This window comes from Phacochoerus africanus, chromosome 8 (assembly GCF_016906955.1).
Source record: "Phacochoerus africanus isolate WHEZ1 chromosome 8, ROS_Pafr_v1, whole genome shotgun sequence".
Taxonomy (NCBI): domain Eukaryota; kingdom Metazoa; phylum Chordata; class Mammalia; order Artiodactyla; family Suidae; genus Phacochoerus; species Phacochoerus africanus.
In genome coordinates, this window is record NC_062551.1 from 5,561,265 (window position 1) to 5,577,243 (window position 15,979).

Genomic DNA, 15,979 nt, shown 5'->3' on the forward strand with positions numbered 1-15,979 from the left:
TATGCACTTTACTGGCATTTTCTAAATTCCAAAACACTTCTTGAATGCTTTTCAGGGAACAATTTTTTCATTTTCACCCTAAAGAGATCAAACGTGAGGAAGTAGTATGTTTGTGTAGTGAGAGGGGGTAGAGGATAGCAAATGCCCTTATAATATGGAAATTCCACAAAGGGAGACTTGGAGGAAGTAAGAAAAACATGTATCCTACTTCAGAGGAGTTGAGCTTTTTTTGAAAATTCCCCATGCCACCTTTGGTAGAAACTGGCACTGCCCATTCTAAGAGTATCATGGTGCAGACATTCCCTTCCTTGCCTAATTCTTTCAAGTAATAAAATCAACCAGACTTTAAATAGAGCTGCCGTGTGGTAGTTGCTGTCCCAATACTTTTGCATGTGCTATCTTAATTAATTAATCCTCAAAACACTACCTCCATTTAACAGATGGAGAAACTGAGGAACTGAGTGACTAGAAATAGCACCATGTTGCAAGTGATGGAGGCAAGGGGCCAGGCTCAGAAGTCCATGCCCGGTCAGGCTCTCGAGGCACCCTGGTCTGTTCTCAAAAGAAAGGACTGGAGCATTTCTGTGGAAGGAAACTGGATATAGCATTTCATGTGGAGAGAACTTGCAGAGTTCTGGAGATCAGAGCTCCTTTTCCACCACTGGCTCTTCTTTTGAGATACTGGACCTTTTTTTTTTAATTTTCATTTTTTAAAGTTTTATTGAAATGTATTTGATTTGCAATGTGATAATTTCTACTGTACAATGAAGTGATTCCATTATACGTGTACACACATCCATTCCTTTTCAGATTTTTCTCCCATATAAATTATCACAAAATATTAAGTAGAGTTCCCTGTGCTATATATAGCAGGTCCTTGTTAGCCAGTCATTCCACATACCACAATGTACATATGCCAATCCCAAACCCCCAGGCCATCCTTCCCTCCACCTGACCTGTCCTTCTTCATTAACCATAAGTCTGTTTTCAAAGTCTGTGAGTCCATGTCTATTCTGAAAAAAAGCTCATTTGTAGCCTTTTTAAAAGATTCCACATATATGTGATATCATGATGTTTGCCTTTCATTGTCTAACTTCACTTGGCATGATAATCTCTAAGTTCATCTGCATTGGTACAAATGGCATTATTTCATTCTTTTTATGGCTGAGTAATATTCCACTGTATATATGTACCACATATTCTTTATCCATTCCTCTGCTGATGGACATTTAGGTTGTTTCCATGTCTGGGCTATTGTGAATGGTTTTGCAACGAACACTAAGGTGCATGTATCTTTTTGAATTATAGTTTTCTCCAGATAAATGCTCAGGAGTAGGATTGCTGAATCATATGGTAGACCTACCATATGATATACTGGATCATTAAAGCAACGTTCAAGACCTCATCATTAAAGTGGGACTTAAAATCCTATCTTATAGGACAATTGATTTGATTAAATGGATAAAATAGTAGCACTTAACCCTCATCAGAGTATCTCAAACACCTGTTCTCACCTTAGGGCTTTGACATTACCTGATCCTACTGTCTAAAAGTTTACCCACCCAGTCTCCATCTCACTGGTCCCTTCTCCTAGCTCAAATCTTGGCTTCCCAGAGAAAACTTCCCGGGCCACCCATTCTGTAGAAGCCACCCAGAAATCTCTATCATGCAGTCTAGTCTTATTTCCTTCACAGTGTTTATCGTCAGTTTCCCCATACAGACTTCCTGTTTTCTTAGGTGCTTAGTTCTATCACGGCTGTCATTCTCTTTCCCTAAAAATGAAAGCTCTAACACACAAGGGATGGCATATTTTTTTTCATGTGGCTCAAAGCTGTATCTCTTGCACCTAGTACAAGGTCTGGCATAAGGGATGTTACCATTCTGTTATTTGTAAATAATTGGCAAAACAAACGGCAGGGACTCCAGGTATGTCATTTCCTCCCCTGTCTCCAGAAGGAGAATGTGAATTGTGTCAAAAGGTTCCTGGGGATATTTTTACTGGCAAGTCTTTGCACCTCTTGCCCTTTTGCTTTCACGCCAACAAAAATTTCCATGAAGATTAATATCAAAAGGACAGATAGAGGGCACTATGATTATTAGAATGTGTGTGGATTTGATCCGTTACAGGATAACAAGATCTTCTGCCTTCTCAAACTGCTCAAAGTCATGCTTAATCTTGCCCAATTTATGTTTGGATGTCAGACTCATTAAGCAGCCCAATTCATATGGTTCTAATACCTCAAATTAGGAGCTGTTCCTGTAACAGCTGTATGTTCCTGTACTCTTTCTTCCTTAAAGAAAGACAGAAATAAAAGTGATTTATACCAGCTCCAGACCTGTGTGAATGAAGACAGTCAACAGGTTGGAGAGTGAGGCCAGATGGCAGCACTTAGCATTCGGCTGTCTTAATTAAGCAATCTGCTCACCAGCATCACCAGTGAGAAACCTGGTGTGATGGCTGTCCTCATCCTCTGCCACCTAAGAGACATGTCCAATTTGCCTGTGTGTTGGGTTCTAAAAAATCTCATGCAGGGAGCACAGCCTGCAGTCATAGAACGTTAGTACAGAGAGGGGTCTCAGCGGTAAAAACACCCTCACGGTGGACTCGTGTGCTTTTGCCAGCCCAGCATCTCTCCTTTCCTTCACTATTTCCCCAGGCCTGGCCAATATGGATAGCAAGTCTTCCTGGACACCGCGATTGGTTCGGGGATAGGCACATGACCCAAGCGGGACCTGGAGAGTTAGCTATGAGGTGTTTGCTGAAACACTTGGAAAAGAGATGCTCTGGGTTGTACAGCTGAGAGAATAAAAGAGTGGGTCTATTGGTGGCTATGCTGGAGGGAACCCCTCTGAGAGTCAGGGCTCCCAAAACTATACACAGCAGAGCCAAGGAATGACATCATTAGAGCATCTAGAGCCCTCTCTTCCAAAAGCCAATTTAAACCTAAAATTTTCAATCATGTGAGCTGATAATTCTATATAGTTTTGTTAAAGCCAGTTGGAATTGGATTATTTTGTATTATAACCAAATTAGCCCTAATATACCCTCATTATGTCAATGGGGAAATAGAGGTCCAGAGAAAAGTCAGTGGTTGATGTGAGACAGACTCAGGGGATTCTGCATCTCTTTTGGAAAACTTGTCTTCTTGGGAGTGCCTGCTGGGGCACAGTGGTGTAAGAATCCCACTGCAGCAGTTCCATTCCCTGCTGAGGTGTGGGTTCAATCCCCAGCTCGGTGCAATGAGTTAAAGGATCTGGTGCTGTGTGTATAGGTCGATGCTGTGGTGTGGGTTGGATCCCTGGCCTGGGAACTTGCACATGTTGTGAACGTGGCCAAAAAGAAAAAAAGAGAAAACTTGACCTCTAGATGTATTCCTCAGTCCAGAGCCTTGCACTTCTCTGATATCATCCGGGTGCTTCTTAGCCATGCTTCTTTCCTGCCCATCATTCCTTTAATACACCTCCCCTCCCACCCAGGCTCATCTCAGAACTTCTGAAATGGCTCCATGCAAGGCTGAGCCTTTCCAGTTCTTCTCTGCCATCTGCCTCCTATTCTGAACCTCCAGACAGACAGCCACACCGTCTGATCTCCTGGCTCCCCTTTTCATATATTACCTGTATTGAAAATTCAAAACTCTGAAAGTAGATTTCAACATCTCAGACAATGCCAGGCATTTCCTGCCCTTTCTTAGCACTATCCTCTGCTGCCTTGACCACCAAGAATAGCTGCTGTCAATAACAGCAATGGTATGATAAAAAGCGACATGCCTGTTAAGTCTTCTGTGGTATGGCATTTGACCCACACAACCAGGCTCAGGAGTAAGAGTGACTTCATGGAGGTGAGTTTCGATGTCTATAAGGGGCAGGCAGAATAAAGGAGGAAGCCAACTGGATGAGAGGAAGACAGCAGAGACTGGAGAAGCACAGGGAAGGCCTGAGCTACTATTATTGTTACACTACTGCCAGCAGCTAATATTGTAGTGCTTGCTACAGACCAGTCACTGACTTTTAATCTTCAGAACAACCTGTTGAGTGGCTGCCATTATAATTTATTTTCTAGAAGTTCCCATTGTGTCTCAGCAGGTTAAAAACTTGACTAGTATCCATGAGGATGGCCTTGCTCAGTGGGTTAAAAGATCTGCTATTGCCATGAGCTGTGGCATAAGTCGCAGACATGGCTCGGATCCTGTGTTGCCGTGGCTGGGGTGTAGGCCAGCAGCTGCAGGTCCAATTAGACCCCTAGCCCAGGAACTTCCACATGCCACAGGTGCAGCCCTAAAAAAAATAATAATAATATAATAACAATTCACTCTCTAAATGAAGAAACTGAGGCACAAGGAGGTTCCCTCCTAACTTGCTCAAATTACTTAGCTGACACTGGGCTGACCTTGGATTTGGACCCGGTCAGCCTTTCTCTAGAGTCTATATTCCGGAGGTCCAATACTGCCCAGAAGTTATGAATTTTTAAAAGTGAAATTATCCACACAAACCCCTTTCAGTAAACACTTCAGACTCCCACACTGAGCGGCCAGACAGGACATATCTGTGGGGCAAATTTAGTCCAAAGCTGACAGTGTGATTCTTCTGGTCTATTTCTTTCTTTCATTCCCCTGATAAGACAACTTAGGCCAGGAGAGCTCCACTTGCATCTACATTCCTCATCTTCTGAGGCCCTCTCACCCCATCGCCTCATATGTTCTCCAATCTTCCAAGTACAGCTTAGGACCCAAGTCTAATAGAAGGATCTCTGAGCATTTTATCGTATTTCTCCCTGATGTGCATGTGTGTTCTTTTAATTCTGTAGTTATTTTATCGTATCACCTTACATTTATGAAATGAAGTAGTTAATGTAATACGTTTATGAGCATCCTAATAAATATGAGTTGACTGAATACTCAACTGTTACAGATTAGCTGGTGGGGGGGGTGCAGGGCATATCTGTAAAAATATTACATTTCTATAGGACTCTTTAAATATAGGTGAAAACTCATTCATGTAAATATAAGTCTACATTCTGACCCAAAGTATAATCATCTTCATAGTGATAGAGTGAATTAAGTGACATCAGAGTAATTTTCCTTGGCATATCACAACAGTTTAAAACTAATATAATACCTCTTGAAACTCTAGCCTATTCAGAAGCTACGTAGACTATAGCACAGGTCATGCTAAATGATTTCACTAATCAGTTAATCCACCTCCCAACCTGTGAGTAAATATGACTTAGGAGTACAAAGGACAACCAGAAAATGGAAAGAAAATTATCATTGTTTTCTATTTTTTAAATCACTAAAATCGAAAAAATAAAAAAAGCAAGTAAACATAGGAAGTTCTCAAGGATAGAGAATAAGAGAATACAGACAAAGTCCCGAGTGAGCTTGACCTCAAGAAACAGGAATTTCTCCACCTGCCAGGTTAGAAAGTTCATCTATTTATTACATCCAAATGAAATCTTTTCAGTAGGGTCAAAAGGGGCTTTGTTTTGACATTTAATTCACTGGCACAATGTATTTCCTACGTTAGGATGCAAAACACCACTCACATTGCTTTTCCATTAATTGCCTTCATTTGTCAAGTCCCCTGTTTGATTTATAGTCAATTAAAAACATCCTCAAAAGCCATGACTCATGCATGTTAAGTACAAATATGATTAATGCAACATCATGCACTCCATGGATGACCTGGCTACTAACCAAGGTCAGTGTCAAGGTGGCATGACCGAAAAGGGTCTCCGTGAAAGGAACTCAAGAGGAGGGCAAAAAGCCAGGAGTGTAGGGTCATGGACAAGCTGGCACTGGACCCATCCAAAACAAGGAAAAAGAGGTACTTTTTCTATATTTTTCATATTATAGAGGAAGAATGAACTTGTCTGTGAACAGAAAAAACATAACGCAGTAGAAATGCTCTATTTCATCCATGAAAGCACATAGGAAAGTATATAGGAAAATGAAGTGGCAAATTTATTTGATAGGTGACCACCAACAAAAGCCACAAGACACAAAACCCGAGAATTCTAGATAGGAGCCAGGGCACTGAAATCCTGGGTTCAACCCTTGATGTCACCAGTGATAAGCAATATAACCATGGGTAAACTGCTTTACCTAGCCCAGCCTTAGTATCCCCACCTGTAGAATACGGATACTTACCCCCCTAAGGCCTGTTAGGAGATTCAAGAGGACCCACCACGCTTAGAGAGGACAAAGGACATGTCAGCTATGAAGGCCACAAATGCTGCACTGGTCAGCATGGTGGGTATCTTCAAAAAATCCCAACACCTGCCCTCGCTGTGTGCAAACTTGTTACACTTTACAGAACTGCTCTCTCCTTGTCTATCAGCAAAGGCACATAGCCCTTCATGAAGAAATCTCTTACGAGTTATCCCTCCCTCTCCAAAAAAACTCTGTATATTGAAACTTCAGAAGAATATCATAAAGAGTTAAGAGCAAATTAAGCACCAGCAACCTAATGCCTTAGATCAGTGATTTTCCATCAACACGAGGTAAATCACAGTGTTTAGTGCATTTTTTACAAAGCAAAATTTACTCACATTTTAAGACTGCCTTCTCTTTTGCAAGTGGCGATTACTCCTATGTGGTTTGGTTTTTTGATACCAACGACACTTTTAAAGAAAGTCTGGCCATAGTAAATGGAAGTATTCTTGTCCTATCTCATTTATTAGCTGGATCTTCCACCTTTTTTTCATATTCAGACTTAGGAAAATGTTTAAAAATGCACTATTATCAATCCAAGATTTAAAAAAAATTCTACTGGTCCATGAAGTCCAAATCTTAAAATCCACTGCTTTACATGTTATTTATTTATTTATTTATTTTTTATCTCTTCAGATTTTGAGGTCCATGATGTGTCTTCTAAAAAGGCAGGTTTAGGAGTTCCCGTCGTGGCGCAGTGGTTAACGAATCCGACTAGGAACCATGAGGTTGCGGATTCGGTCCCTGCCCTTGCTCAGTGGGTTAACGATCCAGCGTTGCCGTGAGCTGTGGTGTAGGTTGCAGACGCGGCTCAGATCCCGCGTTGCTGTGGCTCTGGCGTAGGCCAGTGGCTACAGCTCTGATTCAACCCCTGGCCTGGGAACCTCCATATGCCGTGGGAGCGGCCCAAGAAATAGCAACAACAACAACAAAAAAGACAAAAAAAAGACCAAAAAAATAAAAAAATAAAAAAATAAAAAGGCAGGTTTAAATGGTCGTCGTAAGGATACTAAACCTACCTAAGAACTGTGAATAATTGTAATAATAAATTTAAAATAAAAACCATAGCAACAATTATAGTAATAATAATACCATCTTCCATTTATTCCTAAGTGTATTCTAAGCATTTTCCAATCAATTATTTCATCAACTTGAAAAGGAAGGACTTACATAGAGAGATGAGAAAATTCAAACCTGGAGGATTCAAGTAACTCTCTTATGATCATGCAGCCAACATGTGACTGTCATATGTTTGAACCCTAGTTGGTGTGAATTTAAAACTATGTGACTTTAACCTCAATATTATAATCACCAGGAGGATGCAACTGGAGTCCATCCTTGCTAGAATTATCAGACGGTTGCTCCCCTGGGTGTTTCTAAGAGGGAACAGGGAAGAAGCTGATTCTGCTCAGAAGGGAGCAGCCCCCGATGAGAGAAGCAGGAGGTAGTCACAGGTGCATGAACCTGCTGTCCTGCTTGAAGGACTGACTTTGTCCTTATTCCCAAGTTACTCAGAGACAGCTGCCTCCTGTGTGGTCTGTCTCTTTCAGGAGTCTCTTTTTGACTGGGGTCACATTGTTTTCTTAGGATCTGTGTAGAAATGGTGAGCTTACACAGATATGTGTGTTCCTCCACACTGCCTGGCCTTGCTTAAAGTGAGGGTAGCCACGAGGCTAGGCTGGCTAACAGTGCGACCAGAGATGAGACATGTCCCTTTTGGCTCACGCGGTTACACATCTGTAGTGCCTTCCCCATCCTGTTTTTGTCTCCCTATCTGCCAGCTCAGTGACTTAAGAGTAACTCAGGAGTTCCCGTCGTGGCGCAGTGGTTAACGAATCCGACTAGGAACCATGAGGTTGCGGGTTCGGTCCCTGCCCTTGCTCAGTGGGTTGACGATCCGGCGTTGCCGTGAGCTGTGGTGTAGGTTGCAGACGCGGCTCGGATCCCGCGTTGCTGTGGCTCTGGCGTAGGCCGGTGGCCACAGCTCCGATTCAACCCCTGGCCTGGGAACCTCCATATGCCGCGGGAGTGGCCCAAGAAATAGCAACAACAACAACAACAACAATAACAACAACAAAAGACAAAAAAAAAAAAAGAGTAACTCGATGGCAGAGGATGGCAGGACCAAGCAGGAAGTAGCTTGGGTTTGCAAGTTTCCGCAGAGAGAGGGGCTACCCAGCAGAGCAGCCAACTTGCATCCACATGACCTGAAGGAGATACAAGCTTTATTTATTCATTTATTTATTTTGCCATCTATGGCCACAACCATGGCATTTGGAGGTTCCCAGGCTAGGGGTCCAATCAGAGCTATAGCCGCTGGCCTACACCACAGCCACAGCAACGTGGGATCCGAGCCGCATCTATGACCTACACCACAGCTCATGGCAACGCCAGATCCTTAATCCACTGAGCGCGGCCAGGGATTGAACCTGCAACCTCGTGGTTCCCAGTCAGATTTGTTTCCACTGCACCACATCAGGAACTCCAGAAACAAACTTTATCACTTCAGATCACTAGGGTTGTTTGATACCAAGCTATTCTGACTAATGCAGGTTCTTTGTTAAACGCGTAAGTACACAGGTTGTATGTTAGGTGAACTCGAGTGGGGCCATTTCTCTGGGTGCACCTGTGTTTGCACGTGTATGGTCCAAAAGGAGTGATCCATGAAGGATGAACAAGGAGAAGAAAGGCACCGACCTGATAGTGGTGGGGTGGCCCACGCGATGCCTTTTCTGGACACTGGAGGTTGGAGAATCATGAGTGGGGTTCCCCCTAGCGAACAAGACAATTCAGCTCCCTCCATGATGCCAGGAAGGTCTGTCTGAGCGGACTATGGCAGGGCAGAATATCCTGTTCTATAATTTTTCAGAAGACAAGAGAGTCAGGGGCTCGTCACATGGTCTTCCTCCACATCAGCTGGGGGGTGGGTCACCTCGCCAGGCCGGTTATTCTTCTGGAACCTGGGTGTCAGCTGGGAGGCTGTAACCAGGGTCACTACCCAAATCTCGTGGCTCGAGAGCAGCTACCAGAATTGCACTATTTTCATTTGCAGGAGAAGAAACCACAATTTAAGAGAATTCTGGGTGTTAGAGGCCTCTAGGGACTTCCTGCAACAATCCCTCACAGATTCCTCCCTGAGTCAAAGACCTTGAATGGATATCTCTTTTCTGACTTTCTGCCTGCTAAACTGTCTTCCTCTTTCTTCTTGTACTTCTTACAGAAAGTGAGAATAATCACATCCTCCCACCTCACCTTTCAAGACGGAGATGAAGTCAGGAAACTTTTGTCCGAGTTCTCTTGAGTTGGGGGCTTTGCATCACAATGTGAAAGACACAAGGATAAAGCTTGGTTACATCAGAAGAAAGAGTGGGAGGCCATGTTTTGATCCTAGAAGCTTGTTGAAAAATGGCCCTTTAAAGACGAAAGCAAGTCTAGTTAGTGGAAAGGAGAGTAGAATAAAGAGTTATTTGGATGTGAAGAAAATAAAGAGGCTTTAGAACAACTGAGAGAAAGATGTATCGGAGTGAACGGTGAATAAAATATTAGGGAAATAAAAGAACTGGAGGTGACCATTAGTAACAGTTAAAGCACGAAAAGATAAGTCATCGAGAATAGAGGCAAAAGATGAAAAAGGATAAAAGGGAATATTACTGTCTGAACAAAGAGAGTAGAAAGCCGTGGACAGAATAAACATTCCCTGTAACGTGCTAAAAGCTGAACACGGAATTGGTTGACTATAAGTCTGGGGTATAAGCAGATATACTATGTCTGCCAGGCACAGAGACAACGCTTTCAGACAAGTTTATAGAATGGTGAAAAGTGTGGCCATCAATTGATTGATTATGCTGTATTTTACACCTTCTGAAAGACAAAAATTCACAATGACTGGAAGCCAAAGCTCTTAAATTTTGCAGAGAGAAAGGAAAAATGGAAAGCATAAATGCGACAGGTGGAGGCCTAGGTAACGCTACTAACCTGGCTTCTTTTGAGCCCTGTTATTACCTAGATCATCCGCTTATATTTGCATGTCATTGAACTATCCCTAATGGTTTCCTGGATCTTGATAGTGACCTCGAATACCTAAGTATTTTAAAACATTCTAGTTTTTCTTGATTCTTTTCAGTTTTTACCCAGGTGTTCGCCTTGTGTCATCTTCATTCTAAGAATGCACATCACTTGTTAGTTTCTGGGCTAATCACCTTCTTCAGAGATGGACCGGTCTTGTGTTTAACCATAAGGAAATGAGAATGAGAGGAGACGGAGGGAGGAAGATGTACAATATTAGTTGGTTAGGGCGTAGGGTCCATTCAAAACTTAGAGCTTTTTATTTCCTCTTGCATATCAAATAGAGCAACGCATTGCCATCACGTCTAGACAGGCAGATTTTCCTAAACAATATTCAATAGACATTCTCAAGTCAGTTGAAAGTTTTCTTCTTCATTTATGCACAATTACCCTTAATCACAGGGTCTATACTCAAGACAACCTATGTTCACTGTTTTGAGATAAACTCAAAAATATCAAATCAAATCTGTTCTTTGCCATTTTTTTTTCCTAGTAATATATATGGACCTATAGTTTCACCGAGAAGAGGCTACTCAGATTTTGCTGATCAAACAATTCACAGACAAATTCACACACAAAATTTTAAACATCCTCAATCCCCTTTCACTGACTTTTCCAGGATGCGCTATCATTGATAATCAACCCAGTTCCATTTAGCATTTACTAGCTTACACAGAATCAACAACCATAACCATAGTAAATTACTTAGGGGATTTGAAAAAAAACACACACAGACACACACGAAACTGTGATATTGGAATGTACAGTACGTCTCGTTTAAATTAAAAAGATCCCCGAAAGTCTGATTGTTTCCAGTCTCTCAGAGGTGAATTAAAAGCTGTTTGGTGTCATGAAGATTACAGAAGCAATCACATTTATGGGCTTGCTTTGCATACCAACTCTATTAATTTCCATACTCAGGATGGCTTCACATTCCACACATGTTAATATAGATGCCATTTGGGATAATCACTTGGAAAAAAGAGAAAAGAAAGAGAGAGAAAAGTGAAGAGAGGAGCAGAGAGCCAGAAAAATGGCTCTCTTAAAACAAGATCTTTTTTAGGAGAAGAATCGAAAGTTCCAGTAAAGAGAAGAATCATAAGACAAATGAGGGTTCCTGATGGCCTGACCCAGGAGTCACACACAGGGATCAAATTAACATGAACTCACATATTGGCATTCACTTACTGTGCCAGTCCTGCACTCTGCCATGACAAACTCTAATGACTGAAATGATTTCATTGGTGAAATTGCATCAAGTTGTGCACGGGGCTTCACCTAGGAGAGGTCCCTTGATGCTCAACATTGAATCTTCATTACTGTGTTCCTTTCAACTCTTCAAATGTGTTCCTGCCTCACAGAACAATCCCACCAAGTGGGCTGCTTCACCCGCCTCCCTGCTTTTCTTTAAACATGCCAGCCATATAGCATAGGAATGAAGGACTGCGGTTAGCCTGGAAGGCAAACCTGGGACCATAAGGGCAAATGTACAATTATCTTCCCTAAGGGACCATAGAGCATCTGACCAAATTAAACCACGTTTTTATATCCTTCATTCCCAAACGTTAAAGAACGGTGCTTAAGAGCCTACAATTAAATGGTGATTTGTCTACCATCAGCTTTAAATTCATTGTTAAAACTAAGGTTGTTTTGCATATAGCAATACACTCCATGTCCTCATAAAGACATAACAATGTAATATTGGCATTAAAAATAGGAAGATAGCAGTTCCCATCACTGCTCAGTGGTAACAAACCTGACTAGTATCCATGGGGATGAGGGTTCGAACCCTGGCCTCACTCAGCAGGTTAAGGATCCTGCATTGCTGTGGCTGTGGGGTAGGCTGGCAGCCATAGCTCTGAGTTGACCCAAAGCCTGGGAAATTCCATATGCCGCAGGCGCAGCTCTAAAAAGACGAAAAAAAAAAAAAGAAGATGGATATTGCAACCACAGAACTGAGGGAAGCATATTTTAAGGAAATCAATTGGAATTTGGGGGGATTTGAATTTAATCCATAGAGCAGCCAGTAAAGGTCTTGCATCTTCAGAAAACCATCTTATTACTCTTAAGAGTTTAAATTTCTAGGCCTAAAAATTCCCAGGGGCTAACATCTTGCTCTCGCCGATATTTGGATCTAATGCTACATGTGAAAAATCCAAGTAGAGCAGCAATCCATAGGGAGGCAAGGGTTTGTTCTCAGGATCTGCCCAGAGGACGTGGATGTCATTTCCTTCGCGCAGAGTGGTACTCATGTTAGAGGCTGGTGCTACCCTTTCCTGGGAACCGTCAAGAAATGCTGACCAGTGATTAAATACTAAAAAGAGACACATACCACTCTATTCACCTCTCAGTTGACAAAGCCCTACTGGGAGACCTCCCACCCTAGGCCAAGCAGTGACATAAGAAAAAATGAACAGAAACAGCTTAGGGAACACTGCATGCTGGGACATGGTCTTAGACATTGGTGAATAGGCCAAAAGCACCGTCAGGACATAATGCTTACAGTTTAGAATTGCCTGGTCCTCAATGAATTCAGCTGGCTGATCGATATGGAACACTTTTTGCTGAAATCCAGGAGTGCAGCCCAAATCTTCTGCAGATGTTAGCAGCAGCACCTGAGAAAACCAAAGCCATCAATATTTTAACAGCGGTTTATATGTTTGCCCTGCTAACTTTTACCAAATCTGTGACTTTTAGAAATGAGCTGAGGTTTTAATTTCATTTCTCAAGTGAAGAGGTATCTTAATACTTCTCCTATGGCTGCCAACCTTTCGTTTTGGCAATGATACTTAGAAAACACGCAAATGGGAACAGCTGCTGCAGTTTCCATTAAGTTGAAATTAAAGAAACAAGTTAGTCAGATTTTACACCTGCTAAGAATCTCACCACGGTTTCCATGTGAGAAATGTCATTGCAGGAACTGTCAATTTCATATGATGCCTGAGCTAAAACCAACCTCACTTTCATAGATGCAAAAGAGCATTGTCATCAATGGCAATGAAACTATTCCATTGGAAGTTACTCCTATCAGAAGTCCAGGGCCCACTGAACCGTCACAGTCCATTTTGGCAGCCAATGAGCCCTTGAAATGTAATTAGGCTGAACCTGTTAGAGAATACATGTTGGATTTTGAAGGCTAAATTCCAAAAAGAAAAATAAAGCAAGATACATAATTAATGTTTTATATAGGCATTATATCCTGAAATACTATTTTACAGACTGGACTACATACTCACTGTTAAAATTAATTTCACCCCTTTCTTTTCAATTTTGTATATTCAGATACTAGAACATTTAAAATTTACAACTCCTTCTGAAGGCTTATGTTTGTCCTTGCAAATCCTTAGGGTACTTTATCCAGAAGTCAAAGACTGAGGTTATGTTTTACATCGTAAAAGAATGTGACGATACTCTTAGACAAGGGCTAGTTCAGCAAAGTTAGAAATAGCTGTAGGCTGAGTAGGCAAAGACTATAAGCTGTGTGAAGTTAACGATTATCCCCTTTCCCCATCTTTTATACCAAGCATCTACCATACATGGGAACAACGAAGAGGCTCCATAACGCCTAAAACATGACTGCTAACATTTTAGGGCCTTCATGAGATGACAAGCACTGCGATAACGTCGTTACATGCATTATCTCCTTCCATCTCCGTAACGGCTCTGTGATGCACTTCGCCTATTCTAAGACATATTTTCCAGACAAGGGGGCTGACATTCTAGGAAGGCTAACAGTTTTGCCTCAAATCACAGTTAGGATGGATGGAGGCAGGATTTGAATTCAGGTTTAAGTGTTTTCTGATTTTGCACACTGTCAGAGCTCTGCCCACACCCTTCAGGCCTTTCACACCACAGGGTAGGACTTTTTTTTTTTTTTCCTGGTCTGAGACATTTCTCTGAAACCTGTGGGAGGCTGCTTTATCTGAGTATGGCGCCAACAGTGTTTGGAAATTCGCATCCCCAGGACCAATCTTCAGCTACACCTGATGAGAACTGGTGTGTGCGTACCCCAGCGCCCTGCTCCAGGTGAGATAATTCAGAAGCAAGTACGCTGTCTGCCAGTTTCCACTTGGACTTGAGTACCAGCTGCCCGCAGTGGTACCCGGCTTGCTAACTCACCTTCCATTAGCTGCCTTCTCTTCTTTGGCTCATGTACTCCTCTCCCTTTGGTATTTTTCTGACACCTCCCTCTAAATAAAATTATGGGCACTCAAGTCCTTGGCTAAGAGTCTGCTTGTTGGGAAACTAAACTTTGTTACCAGACTGCACACTCTTAACCACTGCCCACAGGCTGTTGAAGAAAACTCATTATCGTCACCACCGGCGAACTCAAAGGAGTGTACAAAAGGTTGGAAGCTGTGGACCCAGGGCTTCTCTCTGAAAACCAGCCCTCTGAAATGCACTGAACCCAAGGAACGAATGAGAGCAGGAATCAATCTCCCGAGGTTCACAGGGTAGCCGGCCTGAGAAACATCAGAGGAATAGAAATGGGAGAGTCATCACCCTGGCCGACATCATCTTTCTAAAATCAAAGCGGGCAGGATGTTATAATCCCATATCTGAGCACTTTTGCAAATAAACCTCTCCCTTGCCTTGGGAGCAGGGGCTGGTTACATCGCTTCTAAGGCAATCCTAACGCTGACGTCCCAAGCTGCACACACAGAGAATGCACATTCAGGACGCAGAGTAATTTGCTGGCAATTTTGCAAGCAGAAAATCTATAGCTGGCCAACGTTAATTCAGTGAAACATCAAATAGTCAAGGGTCGCCCCCAGGCCCCTTGTGCCTACAATTATATGTTAACCTTTAAAACGGCTACTTCTGCCCTCACATCCCAGACCAGTAAACCAGCCGTCCCATCGGAATTAAGAAGATGGTTGATGATGTTTCTCCAAGGATCCTGACCTAAGAATTCAGGACCGACTGAGAATACAGGTGAGCTGAAATCCTGGTGCTTATCTCCCTGTGGCTCAGTCTCTGCCCTGATTCCTTGGCAGGCTCTACTCAGGATTCCTCTGGAGTCATAAAGGAAAAATAAACCTTTTCCAACTGCAGACCTTCAGGGAGGGTAAGAGCAGCGAAGGACTCCCAGAGGCTCAGTTTCTTTTCCTTTTTTTTTTTTTTTTTTTGAGAATTCCTGGTTCACTCCATCCACCAGTCAAAATTCAGGTTAAAGGCTGTATAACATGAACACACACAGCACACTCCTGGGCAAACAGGACTTAGCCAGGTAAGCACTAGTCAAATAACTCATTCACTCCCTTCTACCTGTGTTCATTTATTCACTTGCGCCCAAGCACTTATTACCCTGGGATTCAGCAGGTCTTTGCCATCCATCGTCCTGGAGCTTATAGAGAAGCCCTATAATGCAGTCGTTAAAAGGACAAACTCCAGAGGCCTGTGACCTGGTCCATTACTGGCCCTGATCTTTACTGACTGTGCAATTTGGCATTTTTTTGCACAGCCACTCTGGTCTTAGTTTTCTCTTGTAGAAAAATATGGGAAATTAGATGTGCACTGAGAAAGTCCATGTGGATTCAACAGCAAGACACAGAGAAAGTAATTAGAAAAGCACTGCACCAGATAAGGAGTCAATAGTGTTAACTGTTACTATGGACTAGAAAAGATGAGAAGCATTAACTAATCATAATTTAATTAACTGATTAACTAAAACTAAATTTTGACTTGAAAGGAAATCAGAAGTC

General features: G+C 42.4%; 1 protein-coding gene across 2 annotated transcripts in view; it reads right to left on the bottom strand.

The window, feature by feature from the left end:
• The window catches only part of CDH13 (cadherin 13), a 1,025,127-nt gene that overhangs the window by 790,723 nt on the left and 218,425 nt on the right, over window positions 1-15,979 (bottom strand). For both annotated transcript variants that reach the window (XM_047789670.1, XM_047789669.1), the window contains exon 2: window positions 12,778-12,889. In XM_047789670.1, the coding sequence (XP_047645626.1) occupies window positions 12,778-12,889 (112 nt within the window). The remainder of the gene's footprint in view (window positions 1-12,777; window positions 12,890-15,979) is intronic.